The 23,634-nt window shown below is 54.8% G+C and overlaps 3 protein-coding genes and 1 long non-coding RNA gene across 4 annotated transcripts in view; 3 read left to right on the top strand and 1 right to left on the bottom strand.

Annotated features, from left to right (window-relative positions):
• Window positions 1-23,634, bottom strand: part of LOC145534150 (uncharacterized) — a 694,441-nt gene that overhangs the window by 255,593 nt on the left and 415,214 nt on the right. The window contains exons 56-58 of the long non-coding RNA XR_014074276.1: window positions 21,794-21,905; window positions 14,150-14,261; window positions 6,501-6,612 (exon numbers count right to left, since the gene is read on the bottom strand). This is a non-coding gene — a long non-coding RNA (uncharacterized LOC145534150). The remainder of the gene's footprint in view (window positions 1-6,500; window positions 6,613-14,149; window positions 14,262-21,793; window positions 21,906-23,634) is intronic.
• On the top strand, window positions 2,674-4,476 carry LOC145534130 (uncharacterized). Its single transcript, XM_081561502.1, has 3 exons — window positions 2,674-2,850; window positions 3,250-3,562; window positions 3,816-4,476. Exons 1-3 carry the CDS (start codon window positions 2,716-2,718, stop codon window positions 4,442-4,444), a joined length of 1,077 nt encoding a protein of 358 aa, XP_081417628.1. The 5' UTR covers window positions 2,674-2,715; the 3' UTR covers window positions 4,445-4,476.
• Window positions 7,040-12,125, top strand: LOC145534030 (uncharacterized). Its single transcript, XM_081561396.1, has 3 exons — window positions 7,040-10,499; window positions 10,899-11,211; window positions 11,465-12,125. The coding sequence occupies exons 1-3, from the start codon at window positions 10,263-10,265 to the stop codon at window positions 12,091-12,093; spliced, it is 1,179 nt and encodes a 392-aa protein (XP_081417522.1). The 5' UTR covers window positions 7,040-10,262; the 3' UTR covers window positions 12,094-12,125.
• On the top strand, window positions 14,687-19,766 carry LOC145534005 (uncharacterized). The gene is made up of 3 exons (XM_081561368.1): window positions 14,687-18,143; window positions 18,543-18,855; window positions 19,109-19,766. The coding sequence occupies exons 1-3, from the start codon at window positions 17,907-17,909 to the stop codon at window positions 19,735-19,737; spliced, it is 1,179 nt and encodes a 392-aa protein (XP_081417494.1). The 5' UTR covers window positions 14,687-17,906; the 3' UTR covers window positions 19,738-19,766.

Raw genomic sequence — 23,634 nt, 5'->3', positions numbered from 1 at the left:
TTCACTTCCAGTTATCCCTAGACAAACTTTCCATGAAAACTTGTCACAAATCTCGAAGAACAATGAGCAGAAACCGGACACGTGCTTTGAGTCTTCACACACAAAACTAAAAGCCAGTCCACAAAAAAAAAAAAAAAAACCCAGAGAATACAGTGGACTTTGCAAAATCAAAGATATCTACTGTGGGAAAGACCTCACGACAAAAGCAAAAGACAGGTCATACATCGCGAGACGAATGAGTGGAAACACAAAGCTTATCAAGGATGTGTCTCCAAACAGACAAAGAACACCAACACAACAAGCCTGTGAAAACTAGGGAAAGGTCTGAAGGGACACCAGACTGAGGAAGACACACACAGAGGATCCCGGATGATGTCCAGCACTGAGGGCCTGAAGAAACAACAGTCTAGTTGCACCCCCTCAGGCCTGTGTGACCGTGGATGAGGCCTCTGTTTCCCGGTGGCTCTGAGAGATGGACAGGGAGGAAGGGGAAGAGAAGTCACTTGCATTTCTAATACTCACAGCAAAGTCTTCCAACGAGAAGGGAATTATCACCCCCACTGACAATGCCATTCACTGAAGTGATACCCACCAGTCCATCTAACCCAGAAGGGAAGGATGGACCTGTTCTCACAAAACGGCGAGAGATGGAAGAAGGAAGATCAAGCCCACACCAATCACTGGAAAGAGAAGCTGTGCTCAGGGCTTGAAAGAATTCCTATTGGGAAAATGATGTCACAGCCCCACAAGGCAATCCACAGCTTCGATGCTATTCCTCCCAAAATGCCAATGCATTTTCGCACCGAACAAAGAATTGCAAAAGGGGTACGGAGACAGAAAAGAGCCTAAACTGTCAATACAATCCGACGAAAAAGCCCCGATACGGACATCCAAGGTTGTGTGAAAGGAAATTAGACGACCAAACTAGGATCCTCAGGAGAGTATCGGAGAAGGCAATGGTGACTCACTCCAGTACTCTTGCCTGGAAAACGTCCTGGACGGAGGAGCCTGGTAGGCTGCAGGCCATGGGGTCACGCAGAGTCAGACACGACTGAAGTGACTTAGCCGCAGCAGCAGCAGCAGGACAGTATGCTATTGGGAATACAACAACACACACAGATCCAGATCGATGGAATAAAGTGGAGGGTCCAGAAACAAACCCCAGCATCCATGGTCAACTCATCTCTGACACAGAAGGGGAGAATATCCAAATGGGAACAAGAAAGCCTCTTCAATCAATGTCCATGGGAAAACCAGACAGCTACATCTGAAGAACGCTATTGGTTTTGATCTCATACCACCTCAATATAGGGGGAAAACCTCACCCTAAAGACTGATGTCATGAGATAGCTAGAAAGAAGCGTAGGTCAAAGGCTCCTTAACATCAGAGTCTCCTTGCCATTTGCTGGGCGGAGGTCGAAATGGGTCTCTTCAAGTAAGGCAAAGAGGTACACGAAGTACACCCATGGGTTTCCATCCAATGGAACCTCTTCACAACAGAGAAGCTAAGCATTCACAAATGCAAAAGATAGGAAACAGAACATGAGAGACTCCTTGCAAGTGGTGTATCTGAGAAGGGGTTCATATGGAAAGAGACGAAGAATGCACAGCACTCAGATTCCAAGAAACAACACCACCACCACCCTTGACCCTTCCCCCATGACCAACTCCGACCTAAAGCCTTTCTCTCCCTCTAACCTATCCCTAAAACATAACCCTCATCTAATCATATACATGTGCATCCCTAGCATCCATCCATCCACACACGAGAGAGAAAGAGGAAGACACAGACGGAACTGAGAAAGGAAAAGAGAGGGACACAGCCAGAGAGAGACACGGAACCAAAGAGAGGAAAGGAGTCGACGGTCCAGACTTTTCCTCAATCTGCCTCGAAGGTAGAAGCAATGACAGCGCCCTTCCACCCCAGAAGGGGGAAAAGGACGGAAGGTTTGGAGAGGAAAAGACAAGAACGCAGGGAGCCATTAGAAGCTCAGCCACCCGCAGAAGCCGAGCTGGGACACTTGAACAGAATCTCAATGGAAACAGAGGAGCAGAAAGTTGGCTACTCTTTTCTATAAGAGAGGGAGACCTTCGAGTCTTCCTTTCGGTCCTCCAACTTGGATGCGGGGTCTCAAAACAGTCAGGAGGGGGAGTGCCTTTTCCTGGGTACCACGGCACATCCAGGCCTCGTTCTGCCCCATTCTGTGCTGTGTCAGCCCTGGATGGAATCTTTCTTTCTGAAGTCTCAGCGCACAAGCTCCACGTGATATCGGCCCCAGGTGGAAAGGCATGGAGCTGCTCGTAGGCCGACAGACCTAGGAAGCAGATGGGAGAATGACCACCACTCTGCAGATGGAGAGACTGGGGCAACCCTGAGGGGCATATGCTTGTCCAGGGCCACACCACTTATGAGAAGAAGGAGCCTGGTCTGAGAGCAGTGGGGTCCTCGGAGCTCAGGCCCTGGCTGAACCCAGGCCTCCCCAGGGCTGTGGGCTGGGCTGTGTGGGTGTCACTGTGCCTGCACATGGCCTAAGGGGGGTGGTCGAGCAGTCAGAAACCCAGAGATTCCCTTGGGAAGTTTTGGGGAAGGGACCTCAGCATGAACCCCAGGAGATGATGTCACCTGCCGGCAACAGAACCCAACAGAACCCGCAGCCCGGGTATCCAGGCCTCCAGAGCGGAGAGGAGCCCCCAGCCAGTTCACTGGCTGCCAGGATGTTCTGCTGTTTGCCCCTGCCCAGAGGCCGGGGCCTCAGGAGTGCTCACAGGCAGTGTGCGCGGGCACCCTGTCAACGTTGGCTCAGGACACCCCCGAGAGGCCTCTGGCCCTTTGCCCGGAGAAACAGAAAGGTAACACGGGGAGCCCCAGGACGGACCAGGCCGCCTCTCCCATGCCACCCGGAAACAGCGGGTCCTTTGCCTGTGTGTGTGGATGCGGGTTTCTTGGGGTGTGTCTCCCTCAAGGAAGCCCAGGCGGATGTGGGGTCAGAAGCCTGCGGACAAGTTGTGTCCACACCCCAGGGGAGAGCAGGCTGGGCGGGATGGGGAGAGTGCGGGCAGCGGCGGCCGCCCAGGCGGACCTCACACCCTCAGGTGGGTCTCTTTCCTCCCGGGTGGGGATCTGAGCAGACACACGTCTCTGACCCTTCTGGGAAGAGAAGTTCGAGCAGGCAGAAGCAGTGGCTCCACTGCCCAGGCCCAGCTCGGAAAACTCCTAGCATGGCTGGCTGACGGTCACTGTCGTTGCAGAGCTTCCCACGTGATGAGGCCGAGGACGGGGACACCCCATCCACCTCCCGGAGGGAGGGGTCGGAGCACCACCCCCCCGCCCGTGAGGCCCAGTGCAGGCTCCAGGTGAGCGTGCCCACGGAGGCATCAGCCCCACCTGGGGAGAAGCGGAGGCGGGGAAGGCCTGCTGCCGAGACACCGCCCAGATTACACCCGGCGGCCCAGTCTGAGGCTGCCACGGAGCTCAGCACACCCGGCTCCGACCCAGAGTCCCGAGAACCCCGGCCTCTGAGGCAGCAGGAGGACCTGGAGCCCAGCACGCCAGAGCACAGAGGTGAGGACGCTGGGGCTGGTGCACGGGAGTGTGTGGGGAGGGGGTGCTGAGCTACACAGGGACGAGTCCCCGAAAGCTGCTGCTGGGCCTGCAGCAAGCGCTGGCCTCACACCCCCCCGCCCCCCATCTTGCACACTTCAGTCCCAAAAGACATCCGACGCTGGGTATTCTTTGGGAATCTCTTGGAAGCTTTCTGTCCCGGGAGACGCACATGCCAAGGCTGGCCTGTGGGCAAACTTTGCTTCTCCCCCAGCTCTAGCACTGGCCTCCAACTGGAACCAGGCTCCGCTTCCCAGACCTGTCCCTACAGAGGTGCTGGCTCCAGGTGCAGGACCCAGGGATCCACCGAGGGCAGATGGAGAACCGAGACTTGCCCTCGCAGAGACACCAGGCCAGCTGGGTACTGGCCAGCACACCGGGCAGATCGGATCTCCATGCCTGCAGGACCCCCAGCCCCAGGCACTGATGTCCCACCCCCTCAGCCAGAACCTCCACCTCCACGTGCACCTCTACCTGCTCGGGCTCTGGCAGGAGAACCCGAGGCAGAGGAGGAGTCACCGCCTCGGCAGGGAGAGCCTGCCCTGGCTCCCGCGCAACACCCAGACGCCCACGATGACTCACCCACCCCTGCAGGGAGAACGAGCCCCCGCTCTGGACAGACACCCAGAGCCCTTGCCGGAAACACCACGTCCAGGGGAGCGGTCGGCTCTGCAGCCTCCATCCCCGTCTGCTCACCGTGGACGCTGGCAACTCGGTCTGCCCCCAGGGGACATGGAGTTCCTTTCCCCTGAACTGCTTTGCATTTGGTTTGTTTCCACCTTTCTGGTGATGTTTTATTTTTTGTATGGTTTCCTGTACTTTTGTTGGTTAAGTTGGGATTAGTAAACTTTTTCATCATTGTTGCAATTTGGGAACACTGTTGTGTAACTCTGGTGATACTGTGTTACCATCACCACTTTGTAGTTTCAGACCCGTTTGATCTTTATGCCCCACCCCCCAACAAAGCCTGGATTCAAGGCAAGCACGCCCTGTTCATCCCTTCCCCCGATCCTGAACACAATTTCATCCTTTCTTTGTGCATTCCTTCCTATATTCTTGGTGTCCCCAATCAATGACTCTCAGTGAAATGACTGAAGGAGTGTTTTTTGGACTCTCCAACTACTGTAAGACTCCATTGGAGAGTTCTCATTTGTATGTCATTTGAACTAGCCTTTGATATCTGAAAGGACGGTGTACGTCCTTTCAAGATACCATGTGCCAAACGAAGCCCTTTTGGCAACTGCCATCATTATCTCCAGGCAGGCATTGCTGTGTCAAGGGTGACATCTCAGCCAGAAGGCAGAGGCTGAGCTCGTCTTGTTGCACCAGCTCCCAAAAGAAGCCAAGAAAGGGAGCTGGAACAACAAACCACCCCAACACCCAGGAAAGCGTTCTTCATGACAGAAGGCTAGAAAATGACCCAACATCCTTGTGGCCCAGAACCCCTCTAGAAAATCACTGTTCCATAAAAAAGAGAAACACATGGGAAGTTCCAAGGAGAGGCAATGCCCATGGCCCGTGTACTTGAGAGACGGCCTGACCGCTCCGGGGAAGACACGCACCGACGGAACCCCTTGGGAAACAGCAGTGATAGTCCTCACCGTCGTAAGGGTTTCCTCTGGGGACAACCTGCCTGGGGCACCACACGAGGGAGCAGACCGGCTTCTCTTCCTCTGCCCCCACACCATTCACTCATGAAGGCAGCTCAGGTGTTCTCATGCCCTGCCTGCCTGCCTGCCTGGCTCATCCGTGAGCTGTGACCACCTACAGGGCAGGACTCCACCTTCTCCTCTCTGTGTACCGTGAATCTGCACACAGTGGGCTTGCAGAACCTTAGGAGACTTGAGCCATTCCCACTCGAGCCAGAACCCTCCCCAGGAAGGAAAACAGCTGTGGAGTCGTTTTGGCCCCAGCACTGGTTCGAAAGCCTGGCGCCTCCTACAGCCTCTACGGTGTGAAGAGGGAGGTCCCTTCTGACAGAGCTTTCCGGGTCTCAGATCTAAGCTGTTGTTTCACTGTCAGCTGTGTCTCTTCCGTTGCAGCCAGGTGGGCCACGCTGCTCCAAAGGAGCTCACAAGCTGAGTTTCAAGGGAGGTATAGAGAGGACAGGGATGGCTACAACGTACTGCAAACTGAGTGAGGGTCCCCACAATCCTCAGCAAAGGTCTGTGGTGTGCAAGTGGGGAGTAGAGGGCCCCCAAGTTCCAAAGGAAGGGAGGTAGTCGGGAGCTAAAGCCCTTGGCCGCTGTGGTAGTAGCTGCAGATGGCAGCTCGTCCACAGTGCACTTCGAATGAGGTCATATGAGCGGGACTCTGGAAATGGCTCCGAAATCGGGAGAAAGGGGTCAGGGTATGTGGGAATCCGGCGGGGGTGGGGGGTGGATGAAGGAAGGTGTCCCTCCTCTCTCCAGTGCAATTTGGTTTGGTGAGTCTCAAAGCTACCAGATGGCACTTCCCAAGTCAGGCCCCCGCAGGAATCAGGGTGGGCTGCGTGCCTCGGCCCCTGCCACAGGGACAAGCCACACCAGTGGCCTCCCTGAGCTCCAATGGCCGGATCTGGGGGTTCTGTCTGGGTGCACACCTCCTTGCTGTGGCCAAGTTCCCCCCTTCTCTGAGCACCAGCTTCATCCTCTCGAATGAGGACATCGATTGCTACCTTGGCACGTTACTCTCTTCATCCTGTGAAGACTCATTAGGCTTATCCTACAATTACTAGCTGGCCCGAAGAGATATCTCCTGAATCCAGATTAAGCTGGAGTCTCCCAGGCTCATCTGGCATGTCTTCCCTGAAGTCTGCCAAAACCCACACCCTTGCATTTCCAGGGACTCCCCTTAGCCAGCTGGGCAGAAAACCCAGCATGGTTCAAACAAGCTGACAGACAAGCGGGAGAGGACTCACGGGCAGACGGCTTCCCTCAGGTCTCGGGTGGAGCTCTGGGACCACAGCAGCAACGGGCCATCCCAGGCCCTGGGCTCAGCAGCGCCCTCATTCTCAGGCCGGCGGCTCTGCCCTGAGGGGAGCAGGAAGGTCACCAACTGCCGCAGGCGGGCCTCACGCCCCTCCCACTGCTGGAGCCTGACCTCCCCCGGCCCCACCCCTTCCCCTACCCCAGCAGGACGACAGCTCGTCTTCCCCTGGCTTCCAACGGGAGGCCCGGCCCTGGGCCCCGATTGGGCACTGCCCCAGCCCGGAGCCAATCACAGTGGCCAGGGAGGTGGAACGCACCGATTGGCCAGGGCCAGGTCATGTGACCATACTCCCCAGGAAACTCAAATATTACCAAGGTTCCCTAAGAAACCAATGAACAGAATTATCCAGTAAAGGCAAACCGTGCTTTTTAATGAGGCCAATGTCACAGAAAAAAAAAAAAAATGCTTCACAATGAACTGCTCAAGGAAGCTACTAAATAAACTTTCAGAAAAGTTTAGTAGTTTTTTTTTTTTTTTTAATAGGGTGACGGAGAGCTATACCTTTCCCGTCTATGTGAATTTAGGTTTAAACTAGATTTCCCTTGGCTATTATATAAGACAAAAAAACCCACATCCCCCCCTTTCACTCCCCCCCACCCCCAAAAAGTGTTTTAATCTATAGAATTTTTGTGTCCTCAGTTGTGTCTGATTCGCGGCAACTCACGAACTCTACACAGCCAGGCTCTTCCGTCCATGGAATTCAGGGCAATTTTTTCTGTCCCAGTAAATGCCCACCCTGGGTGATCCAAAGGCAAGGGCTCAGAGGCTCCTGAGAGACTAACTCCTTTCAGCTGAGCACAGAGCTGGCTCCTCACTGGGATGCCTGTGGCCTGGGGCTCCCTGAGGGGAGAGCAGCACTCGCCCCACCGTGTGGTCACTGCTGGAAGTGCAGGCTGCTCCTCACTCCCCCTTGACAGTGTCCCTGAGGGCAGAACAGTGTGAATCGAATCAAGGTGGAAATGCAAACTCCAATGCAACCAAACTCCCCACAAGGTCTCTAAAACCACTCAGGAACAGGGAATTGGAAACTGCAGGGGATGACAGGAATGGAGATGGAGACTTGACACCTTACACCGAGTTCACTTCCAGTTATCCCTAGACAAACTTTCCATGAAAACTTGTCACAAATCTCGAAGAACAATGAGCAGAAACCGGACACGTGCTTTGAGTCTTCACACACAAAACTAAAAGCCAGTCCACAAAAAAAAAAAAAAAAACCCAGAGAATACAGTGGACTTTGCAAAATCAAAGATATCTACTGTGGGAAAGACCTCACGACAAAAGCAAAAGACAGGTCATACATCGCGAGACGAATGAGTGGAAACACAAAGCTTATCAAGGATGTGTCTCCAAACAGACAAAGAACACCAACACAACAAGCCTGTGAAAACTAGGGAAAGGTCTGAAGGGACACCAGACTGAGGAAGACACACACAGAGGATCCCGGATGATGTCCAGCACTGAGGGCCTGAAGAAACAACAGTCTAGTTGCACCCCCTCAGGCCTGTGTGACCGTGGATGAGGCCTCTGTTTCCCGGTGGCTCTGAGAGATGGACAGGGAGGAAGGGGAAGAGAAGTCACTTGCATTTCTAATACTCACAGCAAAGTCTTCCAACGAGAAGGGAATTATCACCCCCACTGACAATGCCATTCACTGAAGTGATACCCACCAGTCCATCTAACCCAGAAGGGAAGGATGGACCTGTTCTCACAAAACGGCGAGAGATGGAAGAAGGAAGATCAAGCCCACACCAATCACTGGAAAGAGAAGCTGTGCTCAGGGCTTGAAAGAATTCCTATTGGGAAAATGATGTCACAGCCCCACAAGGCAATCCACAGCTTCGATGCTATTCCTCCCAAAATGCCAATGCATTTTCGCACCGAACAAAGAATTGCAAAAGGGGTACGGAGACAGAAAAGAGCCTAAACTGTCAATACAATCCGACGAAAAAGCCCCGATACGGACATCCAAGGTTGTGTGAAAGGAAATTAGACGACCAAACTAGGATCCTCAGGAGAGTATCGGAGAAGGCAATGGTGACTCACTCCAGTACTCTTGCCTGGAAAACGTCCTGGACGGAGGAGCCTGGTAGGCTGCAGGCCATGGGGTCACGCAGAGTCAGACACGACTGAAGTGACTTAGCCGCAGCAGCAGCAGCAGGACAGTATGCTATTGGGAATACAACAACACACACAGATCCAGATCGATGGAATAAAGTGGAGGGTCCAGAAACAAACCCCAGCATCCATGGTCAACTCATCTCTGACACAGAAGGGGAGAATATCCAAATGGGAACAAGAAAGCCTCTTCAATCAATGTCCATGGGAAAACCAGACAGCTACATCTGAAGAACGCTATTGGTTTTGATCTCATACCACCTCAATATAGGGGGAAAACCTCACCCTAAAGACTGATGTCATGAGATAGCTAGAAAGAAGCGTAGGTCAAAGGCTCCTTAACATCAGAGTCTCCTTGCCATTTGCTGGGCGGAGGTCGAAATGGGTCTCTTCAAGTAAGGCAAAGAGGTACACGAAGTACACCCATGGGTTTCCATCCAATGGAACCTCTTCACAACAGAGAAGCTAAGCATTCACAAATGCAAAAGATAGGAAACAGAACATGAGAGACTCCTTGCAAGTGGTGTATCTGAGAAGGGGTTCATATGGAAAGAGACGAAGAATGCACAGCACTCAGATTCCAAGAAACAACACCACCACCACCCTTGACCCTTCCCCCATGACCAACTCCGACCTAAAGCCTTTCTCTCCCTCTAACCTATCCCTAAAACATAACCCTCATCTAATCATATACATGTGCATCCCTAGCATCCATCCATCCACACACGAGAGAGAAAGAGGAAGACACAGACGGAACTGAGAAAGGAAAAGAGAGGGACACAGCCAGAGAGAGACACGGAACCAAAGAGAGGAAAGGAGTCGACGGTCCAGACTTTTCCTCAATCTGCCTCGAAGGTAGAAGCAATGACAGCGCCCTTCCACCCCAGAAGGGGGAAAAGGACGGAAGGTTTGGAGAGGAAAAGACAAGAACGCAGGGAGCCATTAGAAGCTCAGCCACCCGCAGAAGCCGAGCTGGGACACTTGAACAGAATCTCAATGGAAACAGAGGAGCAGAAAGTTGGCTACTCTTTTCTATAAGAGAGGGAGACCTTCGAGTCTTCCTTTCGGTCCTCCAACTTGGATGCGGGGTCTCAAAACAGTCAGGAGGGGGAGTGCCTTTTCCTGGGTACCACGGCACATCCAGGCCTCGTTCTGCCCCATTCTGTGCTGTGTCAGCCCTGGATGGAATCTTTCTTTCTGAAGTCTCAGCGCACAAGCTCCACGTGATATCGGCCCCAGGTGGAAAGGCATGGAGCTGCTCGTAGGCCGACAGACCTAGGAAGCAGATGGGAGAATGACCACCACTCTGCAGATGGAGAGACTGGGGCAACCCTGAGGGGCATATGCTTGTCCAGGGCCACACCACTTATGAGAAGAAGGAGCCTGGTCTGAGAGCAGTGGGGTCCTCGGAGCTCAGGCCCTGGCTGAACCCAGGCCTCCCCAGGGCTGTGGGCTGGGCTGTGTGGGTGTCACTGTGCCTGCACATGGCCTAAGGGGGGTGGTCGAGCAGTCAGAAACCCAGAGATTCCCTTGGGAAGTTTTGGGGAAGGGACCTCAGCATGAACCCCAGGAGATGATGTCACCTGCCGGCAACAGAACCCAACAGAACCCGCAGCCCGGGTATCCAGGCCTCCAGAGCGGAGAGGAGCCCCCAGCCAGTTCACTGGCTGCCAGGATGTTCTGCTGTTTGCCCCTGCCCAGAGGCCGGGGCCTCAGGAGTGCTCACAGGCAGTGTGCGCGGGCACCCTGTCAACGTTGGCTCAGGACACCCCCGAGAGGCCTCTGGCCCTTTGCCCGGAGAAACAGAAAGGTAACACGGGGAGCCCCAGGACGGACCAGGCCGCCTCTCCCATGCCACCCGGAAACAGCGGGTCCTTTGCCTGTGTGTGTGGATGCGGGTTTCTTGGGGTGTGTCTCCCTCAAGGAAGCCCAGGCGGATGTGGGGTCAGAAGCCTGCGGACAAGTTGTGTCCACACCCCAGGGGAGAGCAGGCTGGGCGGGATGGGGAGAGTGCGGGCAGCGGCGGCCGCCCAGGCGGACCTCACACCCTCAGGTGGGTCTCTTTCCTCCCGGGTGGGGATCTGAGCAGACACACGTCTCTGACCCTTCTGGGAAGAGAAGTTCGAGCAGGCAGAAGCAGTGGCTCCACTGCCCAGGCCCAGCTCGGAAAACTCCTAGCATGGCTGGCTGACGGTCACTGTCGTTGCAGAGCTTCCCACGTGATGAGGCCGAGGACGGGGACACCCCATCCACCTCCCGGAGGGAGGGGTCGGAGCACCACCCCCCCGCCCGTGAGGCCCAGTGCAGGCTCCAGGTGAGCGTGCCCACGGAGGCATCAGCCCCACCTGGGGAGAAGCGGAGGCGGGGAAGGCCTGCTGCCGAGACACCGCCCAGATTACACCCGGCGGCCCAGTCTGAGGCTGCCACGGAGCTCAGCACACCCGGCTCCGACCCAGAGTCCCGAGAACCCCGGCCTCTGAGGCAGCAGGAGGACCTGGAGCCCAGCACGCCAGAGCACAGAGGTGAGGACGCTGGGGCTGGTGCACGGGAGTGTGTGGGGAGGGGGTGCTGAGCTACACAGGGACGAGTCCCCGAAAGCTGCTGCTGGGCCTGCAGCAAGCGCTGGCCTCACACCCCCCCGCCCCCCATCTTGCACACTTCAGTCCCAAAAGACATCCGACGCTGGGTATTCTTTGGGAATCTCTTGGAAGCTTTCTGTCCCGGGAGACGCACATGCCAAGGCTGGCCTGTGGGCAAACTTTGCTTCTCCCCCAGCTCTAGCACTGGCCTCCAACTGGAACCAGGCTCCGCTTCCCAGACCTGTCCCTACAGAGGTGCTGGCTCCAGGTGCAGGACCCAGGGATCCACCGAGGGCAGATGGAGAACCGAGACTTGCCCTCGCAGAGACACCAGGCCAGCTGGGTACTGGCCAGCACACCGGGCAGATCGGATCTCCATGCCTGCAGGACCCCCAGCCCCAGGCACTGATGTCCCACCCCCTCAGCCAGAACCTCCACCTCCACGTGCACCTCTACCTGCTCGGGCTCTGGCAGGAGAACCCGAGGCAGAGGAGGAGTCACCGCCTCGGCAGGGAGAGCCTGCCCTGGCTCCCGCGCAACACCCAGACGCCCACGATGACTCACCCACCCCTGCAGGGAGAACGAGCCCCCGCTCTGGACAGACACCCAGAGCCCTTGCCGGAAACACCACGTCCAGGGGAGCGGTCGGCTCTGCAGCCTCCATCCCCGTCTGCTCACCGTGGACGCTGGCAACTCGGTCTGCCCCCAGGGGACATGGAGTTCCTTTCCCCTGAACTGCTTTGCATTTGCTTTGTTTCCACCTTTCTGGTGATGTTTTATTTTTTGTATGGTTTCCTGTACTTTTGTTGGTTAAGTTGGGATTAGTAAACTTTTTCATCATTGTTGCAATTTGGGAACACTGTTGTGTAACTCCGGTGATACTGTGTTACCATCACCACTTTGTAGTTTCAGACCCGTTTGATCTTTATGCCCCACCCCCCAACAAAGCCTGGATTCAAGGCAAGCACGCCCTGTTCATCCCTTCCCCCGATCCTGAACACAATTTCATCCTTTCTTTGTGCATTCCTTCCTATATTCTTGGTGTCCCCAATCAATGACTCTCTGTGAAATGACTGAAGGAGTGTTTTTTGGACTCTCCAACTACTGTAAGACTCCATTGGAGAGTTCTCATTTGTATGTCATTTGAACTAGCCTTTGATATCTGAAAGGACGGTGTACGTCCTTTCAAGATACCATGTGCCAAACGAAGCCCTTTTGGCAACTGCCATCATTATCTCCAGGCAGGCATTGCTGTGTCAAGGGTGACATCTCAGCCAGAAGGCAGAGGCTGAGCTCGTCTTGTTGCACCAGCTCCCAAAAGAAGCCAAGAAAGGGAGCTGGAACAACAAACCACCCCAACACCCAGGAAAGCGTTCTTCATGACAGAAGGCTAGAAAATGACCCAACATCCTTGTGGCCCAGAACCCCTCTAGAAAATCACTGTTCCATAAAAAAGAGAAACACATGGGAAGTTCCAAGGAGAGGCAATGCCCATGGCCCGTGTACTTGAGAGACGGCCTGACCGCTCCGGGGAAGACACGCACCGACGGAACCCCTTGGGAAACAGCAGTGATAGTCCTCACCGTCGTAAGGGTTTCCTCTGGGGACAACCTGCCTGGGGCACCACACGAGGGAGCAGACCGGCTTCTCTTCCTCTGCCCCCACACCATTCACTCATGAAGGCAGCTCAGGTGTTCTCATGCCCTGCCTGCCTGCCTGCCTGGCTCATCCGTGAGCTGTGACCACCTACAGGGCAGGACTCCACCTTCTCCTCTCTGTGTACCGTGAATCTGCACACAGTGGGCTTGCAGAACCTTAGGAGACTTGAGCCATTCCCACTCGAGCCAGAACCCTCCCCAGGAAGGAAAACAGCTGTGGAGTCATTTTGGCCCCAGCACTGGTTCGAAAGCCTCGCGCCTCCTACAGCCTCTACGGTGTGAAGAGGGAGGTCCCTTCTGACAGAGCTTTCCGGGTCTCAGATCTAAGCTGTTGTTTCACTGTCAGCTGTGTCTCTTCCGTTGCAGCCAGGTGGGCCACGCTGCTCCAAAGGAGCTCACAAGCTGAGTTTCAAGGGAGGTATAGAGAGGACAGGGATGGCTACAACGTACTGCAAACTGAGTGAGGGTCCCCACAATCCTCAGCAAAGGTCTGTGGTGTGCAAGTGGGGAGTAGAGGGCCCCCAAGTTCCAAAGGAAGGGAGGTAGTCGGGAGCTAAAGCCCTTGGCCGCTGTGGTAGTAGCTGCAGATGGCAGCTCGTCCACAGTGCACTTCGAATGAGGTCATATGAGCGGGACTCTGGAAATGGCTCCGAAATCGGGAGAAAGGGGTCAGGGTATGTGGGAATCCGGCGGGGGTGGGGGGTGGATGAAGGAAGGTGTCCCTCCTCTCTCCAGTGCAATTTGGTTTGGTGAGTCTCAAAGCTACCAGATGGCACTTCCCAAGTCAGGCCCCCGCAGGAATCAGGGTGGGCTGCGTGCCTCGGCCCCTGCCACAGGGACAAGCCACACCAGTGGCCTCCCTGAGCTCCAATGGCCGGATCTGGGGGTTCTGTCTGGGTGCACACCTCCTTGCTGTGGCCAAGTTCCCCCCTTCTCTGAGCACCAGCTTCATCCTCTCGAATGAGGACATCGATTGCTACCTTGGCACGTTACTCTCTTCATCCTGTGAAGACTCATTAGGCTTATCCTACAATTACTAGCTGGCCCGAAGAGATATCTCCTGAATCCAGATTAAGCTGGAGTCTCCCAGGCTCACCTGGCATGTCTTCCCTGAAGTCTGCCAAAACCCACACCCTTGCATTTCCAGGGACTCCCCTTAGCCAGCTGGGCAGAAAACCCAGCATGGTTCAAACAAGCTGACAGACAAGCGGGAGAGGACTCACGGGCAGACGGCTTCCCTCAGGTCTCGGGTGGAGCTCTGGGACCACAGCAGCAACGGGCCATCCCAGGCCCTGGGCTCAGCAGCGCCCTCATTCTCAGGCCGGCGGCTCTGCCCTGAGGGGAGCAGGAAGGTCACCAACTGCCGCAGGCGGGCCTCACGCCCCTCCCACTGCTGGAGCCTGACCTCCCCCGGCCCCACCCCTTCCCCTACCCCAGCAGGACGACAGCTCGTCTTCCCCTGGCTTCCAACGGGAGGCCCGGCCCTGGGCCCCGATTGGGCACTGCCCCAGCCCGGAGCCAATCACAGTGGCCAGGGAGGTGGAACGCACCGATTGGCCAGGGCCAGGTCATGTGACCATACTCCCCAGGAAACTCAAATATTACCAAGGTTCCCTAAGAAACCAATGAACAGAATTATCCAGTAAAGGCAAACCGTGCTTTTTAATGAGGCCAATGTCACAGAAAAAAAAAAAATGCTTCACAATGAACTGCTCAAGGAAGCTACTAAATAAACTTTCAGAAAAGTTTAGTAGTTTTTTTTTTTTTTTAATAGGGTGACGGAGAGCTATACCTTTCCCGTCTATGTGAATTTAGGTTTAAACTAGATTTCCCTTGGCTATTATATAAGACAGAAAAGCCCACATCCCCCCCTTTCACTCCCCCCCACCCCCAAAAAGTGTTTTAATCTATAGAATTTTTGTGTCCTCAGTTGTGTCTGATTCGCGGCAACTCACGAACTCTACACAGCCAGGCTCTTCCGTCCATGGAATTCAGGGCAATTTTTTCTGTCCCAGTAAATGCCCACCCTGGGTGATCCAAAGGCAAGGGCTCAGAGGCTCCTGAGAGACTAACTCCTTTCAGCTGAGCACAGAGCTGGCTCCTCACTGGGATGCCTGTGGCCTGGGGCTCCCTGAGGGGAGAGCAGCACTCGCCCCACCGTGTGGTCACTGCTGGAAGTGCAGGCTGCTCCTCACTCCCCCTTGACAGTGTCCCTGAGGGCAGAACAGTGTGAATCGAATCAAGGTGGAAATGCAAACTCCAATGCAACCAAACTCCCCACAAGGTCTCTAAAACCACTCAGGAACAGGGAATTGGAAACTGCAGGGGATGACAGGAATGGAGATGGAGACTTGACACCTTACACCGAGTTCACTTCCAGTTATCCCTAGACAAACTTTCCATGAAAACTTGTCACAAATCTCGAAGAACAATGAGCAGAAACCGGACACGTGCTTTGAGTCTTCACACACAAAACTAAAAGCCAGTCCACAAAAAAAAAAAAAAACCCAGAGAATACAGTGGACTTTGCAAAATCAAAGATATCTACTGTGGGAAAGACCTCACGACAAAAGCAAAAGACAGGTCATACATCGCGAGACGAATGAGTGGAAACACAAAGCTTATCAAGGATGTGTCTCCAAACAGACAAAGAACACCAACACAACAAGCCTGTGAAAACTAGGGAAAGGTCTGAAGGGACACCAGACTGAGGAAGACACACACAGAGGATCCCGGATGATGTCCAGCACTGAGGGCCTGAAGAAACAACAGTCTAGTTGCACCCCCTCAGGCCTGTGTGACCGTGGATGAGGCCTCTGTTTCCCGGTGGCTCTGAGAGATGGACAGGGAGGAAGGGGAAGAGAAGTCACTTGCATTTCTAATACTCACAGAAAAGTCTTCCAACGAGAAGGGAATTATCACCCCCACTGACAATGCCATTCACTGAAGTGATACCCAGCAGTCCATCTAACCCAGAAGGGAAGGATGGACCTGTTCTCACAAAACGGCGAGAGATGGAAGAAGGAAGATCAAGCCCACACCAATCACTGGAAAGAGAAGCTGTGCTCAGGGCTTGAAAGAATTCCTATTGGGAAAATGATGTCACAGCCCCACAAGGCAATCCACAGCTTCGATGCTATTCCTCCCAAAATGCCAATGCATTTTCGCACCGAACAAAGAATTGCAAAAGGGGTACGGAGACAGAAAAGAGCCTAAACTGTCAATACAATCCGACGAAAAAGCCCCGATACGGACATCCAAGGTTGTGTGAAAGGAAATTAGACGACCAAACTAGGATCCTCAGGAGAGTATCGGAGAAGGCAATGGTGACCCACTCCAGTACTCTTGCCTGGAAAACGTCCTGGACGGAGGAGCCTGGTAGGCTGCAGGCCATGGGGTCACGCAGAGTCAGACACGACTGAAGTGACTTAGCCGCAGCAGCAGCAGCAGGACAGTATGCTATTGGGAATACAACAACACACACAGATCCAGATCGATGGAATAAAGTGGAGGGTCCAGAAACAAACCCCAGCATCCATGGTCAACTCATCTCTGACACAGAAGGGGAGAATATCCAAATGGGAACAAGAAAGCCTCTTCAATCAATGTCCATGGGAAAACCAGACAGCTACATCTGAAGAACGCTATTGGTTTTGATCTCATACCACCTCAATATAGGGGGAAAACCTCACCCTAAAGACTGATGTCATGAGATAGCTAGAAAGAAGCGTAGGTCAAAGGCTCCTTAACATCAGAGTCTCCTTGCCATTTGCTGGGCGGAGGTCGAAATGGGTCTCTTCAAGTAAGGCAAAGAGGTACACGAAGTACACCCATGGGTTTCCATCCAATGGAACCTCTTCACAACAGAGAAGCTAAGCATTCACAAATGCAAAAGATAGGAAACAGAACATGAGAGACTCCTTGCAAGTGGTGTATCTGAGAAGGGGTTCATATGGAAAGAGACGAAGAATGCACAGCACTCAGATTCCAAGAAACAACACCACCACCACCCTTGACCCTTCCCCCATGACCAACTCCGACCTAAAGCCTTTCTCTCCCTCTAACCTATCCCTAAAACATAACCCTCATCTAATCATATACATGTGCATCCCTAGCATCCATCCATCCACACACGAGAGAGAAAGAGGAAGACACAGACGGAACTGAGAAAGGAAAAGAGAGGGACACAGCCAGAGAGAGACACGGAACCAAAGAGAGGAAAGGAGTCGACGGTCCAGACTTTTCCTCAATCTGCCTCGAAGGTAGAAGCAATGACAGCGCCCTTCCACCCCAGAAGGGGGAAAAGGACGGAAGGTTTGGAGAGGAAAAGACAAGAACGCAGGGAGCCATTAGAAGCTCAGCCACCCGCAGAAGCCGAGCTGGGACACTTGAACAGAATCTCAATGGAAACAGAGGAGCAGAAAGTTGGCTACTCTTTTCTATAAGAGAGGGAGACCTTCGAGTCTTCCTTTCGGTCCTCCAACTTGGATGCGGGGTCTCAAAACAGTCAGGAGGGGGAGTGCCTTTTCCTGGGTACCACGGCACATCCAGGCCTCGTTCTGCCCCATTCTGTGCTGTGTCAGCCCTGGATGGAATCTTTCTTTCTGAAGTCTCAGCGCACAAGCTCCACGTGATATCGGCCCCAGGTGGAAAGGCATGGAGCTGCTCGTAGGCCGACAGACCTAGGAAGCAGATGGGAGAATGACCACCACTCTGCAGATGGAGAGACTGGGGCAACCCTGAGGGGCATATGCTTGTCCAGGGCCACACCACTTATGAGAAGAAGGAGCCTGGTCTGAGAGCAGTGGGGTCCTCGGAGCTCAAGCCCTGGCTGAACCCAGGCCTCCCCAGGGCTGTGGGCTGGGCTGTGTGGGTGTCACTGTGCCTGCACATGGCCTAAGGGGGGTGGTCGAGCAGTCAGAAACCCAGAGATTCCCTTGGGAAGTTTTGGGGAAGGGACCTCAGCACGAACCCCAGGAGATGATGTCACCTGCCGGCAACAGAACCCAACAGAACCCGCAGCCCGGGTATCCAGGCCTCCAGAGCGGAGAGGAGCCCCCAGCCAGTTCACTGGCTGCCAGGATGTTCTGCTGTTTGCCCCTGCCCAGAGGCCGGGGCCTCAGGAGTGCTCACAGGCAGTGTGCGCGGGCACCCTGTCGACGTTGGCTCAGGACACCCCCGAGAGGCCTCTGGCCCTTTGCCCGGAGAAACAGAAAGGTAACACGGGGAGCCCCAGGACGGACCAGGCCGCCTCTCCCATGCCACCCGGAAACAGCGGGTCCTTTGCCTGTGTGTGTGGATGCGGGTTTCTTGGGGTGTGTCTCCCTCAAGGAAGCCCAGGCGGATGTGGGGTCAGAAGCCTGCGGACAAGTTGTGTCCACACCCCAGGGGAGAGCAGGCTGGGCGGGATGGGGAGAGTGCGGGCAGCGGCGGCCGCCCAGGCGGACCTCACACCCTCAGGTGGGTCTCTTTCCTCCCGGGTGGGGATCTGAGCAGACACACGTCTCTGACCCTTCTGGGAAGAGAAGTTCGAGCAGGCAGAAGCAGCGGCTCCACTGCCCAGGCCCAGCTCGGAAAACTCCTAGCATGGCTGGCTGACGGTCACTTTCGTTGCAGAGCTTCCCACGTGATGAGGCCGAGGACGGGGACACCCCATCCACCTCCCGGAGGGAGGGGTCGGAGCACCACCCCCCCGCCCGTGAGGCCCAGTGCAGGCTCCAGGTGAGCGTGCCCACGGAGGCATCAGCCCCACCTGGGGAGAAGCGGAGGCGGGGAAGGCCTGCTGCCGAGACACCGCCCAGGATACACCCGGCGGCCCAGTCTGAGGCTGCCACGGAGCTCAGCACACCCGGCTCCGACCCAGAGTCCCGAGAACACCGGCCTCTGAGGCAGCAGGAGGACCTGGAGCCCAGCACGCCAGAGCACAGAGGTGAGGACGCTGGGGCTGGTGCACGGGAGTGTGTGGGGAGGGGGTGCTGAGCTACACAGGGACGAGTCCCCGAAAGCTGCTGCTGGGCCTGCAGCAAGCGCTGGCCTCACACCCCCCCGCCCCCCATCTTGCACACTTCAGTCCCAAAAGACATCCGACGCTGGGTATTCTTTGGGAATCTCTTGGAAGCTTTCTGTCCCGGGAGACGCACATGCCAAGGCTGGCCTGTGGGCAAACTTTGCTTCTCCCCCAGCTCTAGCACTGGCCTCCAACTGGAACCAGGCTCCGCTTCCCAGACCTGTCCCTACAGAGGTGCTGGCTCCAGGTGCAGGACCCAGGGATCCACCGAGGGCAGATGGAGAACCGAGACTTGCCCTCGCAGAGACACCAGGCCAGCTGGGTACTGGCCAGCACACCGGGCAGATCGGATCTCCATGCCTGCAGGACCCCCAGCCCCAGGCACTGATGTCCCACCCCCTCAGCCAGAACCTCCACCTCCACGTGCACCTCTACCTGCTCGGGCTCTGGCAGGAGAACCCGAGGCAGAGGAGGAGTCACCGCCTCGGCAGGGAGAGCCTGCCCTGGCTCCCGCGCAACACCCAGACGCCCACGATGACTCACCCACCCCTGCAGGGAGAACGAGCCCCCGCTCTGGACAGACACCCAGAGCCCTTGCCGGAAACACCACGTCCAGGGGAGCGGTCGGCTCTGCAGCCTCCATCCCCGTCTGCTCACCGTGGACGCTGGCAACTCGGTCTGCCCCCAGGGGACATGGAGTTCCTTTCCCCTGAACTGCTTTGCATTTGCTTTGTTTCCACCTTTCTGGTGATGTTTTATTTTTTGTATGGTTTCCTGTACTTTTGTTGGTTAAGTTGGGATTAGTAAACTTTTTCATCATTGTTGCAATTTGGGAACACTGTTGTGTAACTCCGGTGATACTGTGTTACCATCACCACTTTGTAGTTTCAGACCCGTTTGATCTTTATGCCCCACCCCCCAACAAAGCCTGGATTCAAGGCAAGCACGCCCTGTTCATCCCTTCCCCCGATCCTGAACACAATTTCATCCTTTCTTTGTGCATTCCTTCCTATATTCTTGGTGTCCCCAATCAATGACTCTCAGTGAAATGACTGACGGAGTGTTTTTTGGACTCTCCAACTACTGTAAGACTCCATTGGAGAGTTCTCATTTGTATGTCATTTGAACTAGCCTTTGATATCTGAAAGGACGGTGTACGTCCTTTCAAGATACCATGTGCCAAACGAAGCCCTTTTGGCAACTGCCATCATTATCTCCAGGCAGGCATTGCTGTGTCAAGGGTGACATCTCAGCCAGAAGGCAGAGGCTGAGCTCGTCTTGTTGCACCAGCTCCCAAAAGAAGCCAAGAAAGGGAGCTGGAACAACAAACCACCCCAACACCCAGGAAAGCGTTCTTCATGACAGAAGGCTAGAAAATGACCCAACATCCTTGTGGCCCAGAACCCCTCTAGAAAATCACTGTTCCATAAAAAAGAGAAACACATGGGAAGTTCCAAGGAGAGGCAATGCCCATGGCCCGTGTACTTGAGAGACGGCCTGACCGCTCCGGGGAAGACACGCACCGACGGAACCCCTTGGGAAACAGCAGTGATAGTCCTCACCGTCGTAAGGGTTTCCTCTGGGGACAACCTGCCCGGGGCACCACACGAGGGAGCAGACCGGCTTCTCTTCCTCTGCCCCCACACCATTCACTCATGAAGGCAGCTCAGGTGTTCTCATGCCCTGCCTGCCTGCCTGCCTGGCTCATCCGTGAGCTGTGACCACCTACAGGGCAGGACTCCACCTTCTCCTCTCTGTGTACCGTGAATCTGCACACAGTGGGCTTGCAGAACCTTAGGAGACTTGAGCCATTCCCACTCGAGCCAGAACCCTCCCCAGGAAGGAAAACAGCTGTGGAGTCATTTTGGCCCCAGCACTGGTTCGAAAGCCTCGCGCCTCCTACAGCCTCTACGGTGTGAAGAGGGAGGTCCCTTCTGACAGAGCTTTCCGGGTCTCAGATCTAAGCTGTTGTTTCACTGTCAGCTGTGTCTCTTCCGTTGCAGCCAGGTGGGCCACGCTGCTCCAAAGGAGCTCACAAGCTGAGTTTCAAGGGAGGTATAGAGAGGACAGGGATGGCTACAACGTACTGCAAACTGAGTGAGGGTCCCCACAATCCTCAGCAAAGGTCTGTGGTGTGCAAGTGGGGAGTAGAGGGCCCCCAAGTTCCAAAGGAAGGGAGGTAGTCGGGAGCTAAAGCCCTTGGCCGCTGTGGTAGTAGCTGCAGATGGCAGCTCGTCCACAGTGCACTTCGAATGAGGTCATATGAGCGGGACTCTGGAAATGGCTCCGAAATCGGGAGAAAGGGGTCAGGGTATGTGGGAATCCGGCGGGGGTGGGGGGTGGATGAAGGAAGGTGTCCCTCCTCTCTCCAGTGCAATTTGGTTTGGTGAGTCTCAAAGCTACCAGATGGCACTTCCCAAGTCAGGCCCCCGCAGGAATCAGGGTGGGCTGCGTGCCTCGGCCCCTGCCACAGGGACAAGCCACACCAGTGGCCTCCCTGAGCTCCAATGGCCGGATCTGGGGGTTCTGTCTGGGTGCACACCTCCTTGCTGTGGCCAAGTTCCCCCCTTCTCTGAGCACCAGCTTCATCCTCTCGAATGAGGACATCGATTGCTACCTTGGCACGTTACTCTCTTCATCCTGTGAAGACTCATTAGGCTTATCCTACAATTACTAGCTGGCCCGAAGAGATATCTCCTGAATCCAGATTAAGCTGGAGTCTCCCAGGCTCATCTGGCATGTCTTCCCTGAAGTCTGCCAAAACCCACACCCTTGCATTTCCAGGGACTCCCCTTAGCCAGCTGGGCAGAAAACCCAGCATGGTTCAAACAAGCTGACAGACAAGCGGGAGAGGACTCACGGGCAGACGGCTTCCCTCAGGTCTCGGGTGGAGCTCTGGGACCACAGCAGCAACGGGCCATCCCAGGCCCTGGGCTCAGCAGCGCCCTCATTCTCAGGCCGGCGGCTCTGCCCTGAGGGGAGCAGGAAGGTCACCAACTGCCGCAGGCGGGCCTCACGCCCCTCCCACTGCTGGAGCCTGACCTCCCCCGGCCCCACCCCTTCCCCTACCCCAGCAGGACGACAGCTCGTCTTCCCCTGGCTTCCAACGGGAGGCCCGGCCCTGGGCCCCGATTGGGCACTGCCCCAGCCCGGAGCCAATCACAGTGGCCAGGGAGGTGGAACGCACCGATTGGCCAGGGCCAGGTCATGTGACCATACTCCCCAGGAAACTCAAATATTACCAAGGTTCCCTAAGAAACCAATGAACAGAATTATCCAGTAAAGGCAAACCGTGCTTTTTAATGAGGCCAATGTCACAGAAAAAAAAAAAAAAATGCTTCACAATGAACTGCTCAAGGAAGCTACTAAATAAACTTTCAGAAAAGTTTAGTAGTTTTTTTTTTTTTTAATAGGGTGACGGAGAGCTATACCTTTCCCGTCTATGTGAATTTAGGTTTAAACTAGATTTCCCTTGGCTATTGTATAAGACAAAAAAGCCCACATCCCCCCCTTTCACTCCCCCCCACCCCCAAAAAGTGTTTTAATCTATAGAATTTTTGTGTCCTCAGTTGTGTCTGATTCGCGGCAACTCACGAACTCTACACAGCCAGGCTCTTCCGTCCATGGAATTCAGGGCAATTTTTTCTGTCCCAGTAAATGCCCACCCTGGGTGATCCAAAGGCAAGGGCTCAGAGGCTCCTGAGAGACTAACTCCTTTCAGCTGAGCACAGAGCTGGCTCCTCACTGGGATGCCTGTGGCCTGGGGCTCCCTGAGGGGAGAGCAGCACTCGCCCCACCGTGTGGTCACTGCTGGAAGTGCAGGCTGCTCCTCACTCCCCCTTGACAGTGTCCCTGAGGGCAGAACAGTGTGAATCGAATCAAGGTGGAAATGCAAACTCCAATGCAACCAAACTCCCCACAAGGTCTCTAAAACCACTCAGGAACAGGGAATTGGAAACTGCAGGGGATGACAGGAATGGAGATGGAGACTTGACACCTTACACCGAGTTCACTTCCAGTTATCCCTAGACAAACTTTCCATGAAAACTTGTCACAAATCTCGAAGAACAATGAGCAGAAACCGGACACGTGCTTTGAGTCTTCACACACAAAACTAAAAGCCAGTCCACACACAAAAAAAAAAAAACCCAGAGAATACAGTGGACTTTGCAAAATCAAAGATATCTACTGTGGGAAAGACCTCACGACAAAAGCAAAAGACAGGTCATACATCGCGAGACGAATGAGTGGAAACACAAAGCTTATCAAGGATGTGTCTCCAAACAGACAAAGAACACCAACACAACAAGCCTGTGAGAACTAGGGAAAGGTCTGAAGGGACACCAGACTGAGGAAGACACACACAGAGGATCCCGGATGATGTCCAGCACTGAGGGCCTGAAGAAACAACAGTCTAGTTGCACCCCCTCAGGCCTGTGTGACCGTGGATGAGGCCTCTGTTTCCCGGTGGCTCTGAGAGATGGACAGGGAGGAAGGGGAAGAGAAGTCACTTGCATTTCTAATACTCACAGCAAAGTCTTCCAACGAGAAGGGAATTATCACCCCCACTGACAATGCCATTCACTGAAGTGATACCCAGCAGTCCATCTAACCCAGAAGGGAAGGATGGACCTGTTCTCACAAAACGGCGAGAGATGGAAGAAGGAAGATCAAGCCCACACCAATCACTGGAAAGAGAAG

The sequence above is a fragment of the Giraffa tippelskirchi genome, chromosome 14 (genome assembly GCF_054371585.1).
Source record: "Giraffa tippelskirchi isolate mGirTip1 chromosome 14, T2T-mGirTip1v1.2.pri, whole genome shotgun sequence".
Lineage (NCBI taxonomy): Eukaryota > Metazoa > Chordata > Mammalia > Artiodactyla > Giraffidae > Giraffa > Giraffa tippelskirchi.
Note: the sequence above shows the minus strand (reverse complement) of the source record. Positions and strands in the feature narration are given on the sequence as shown.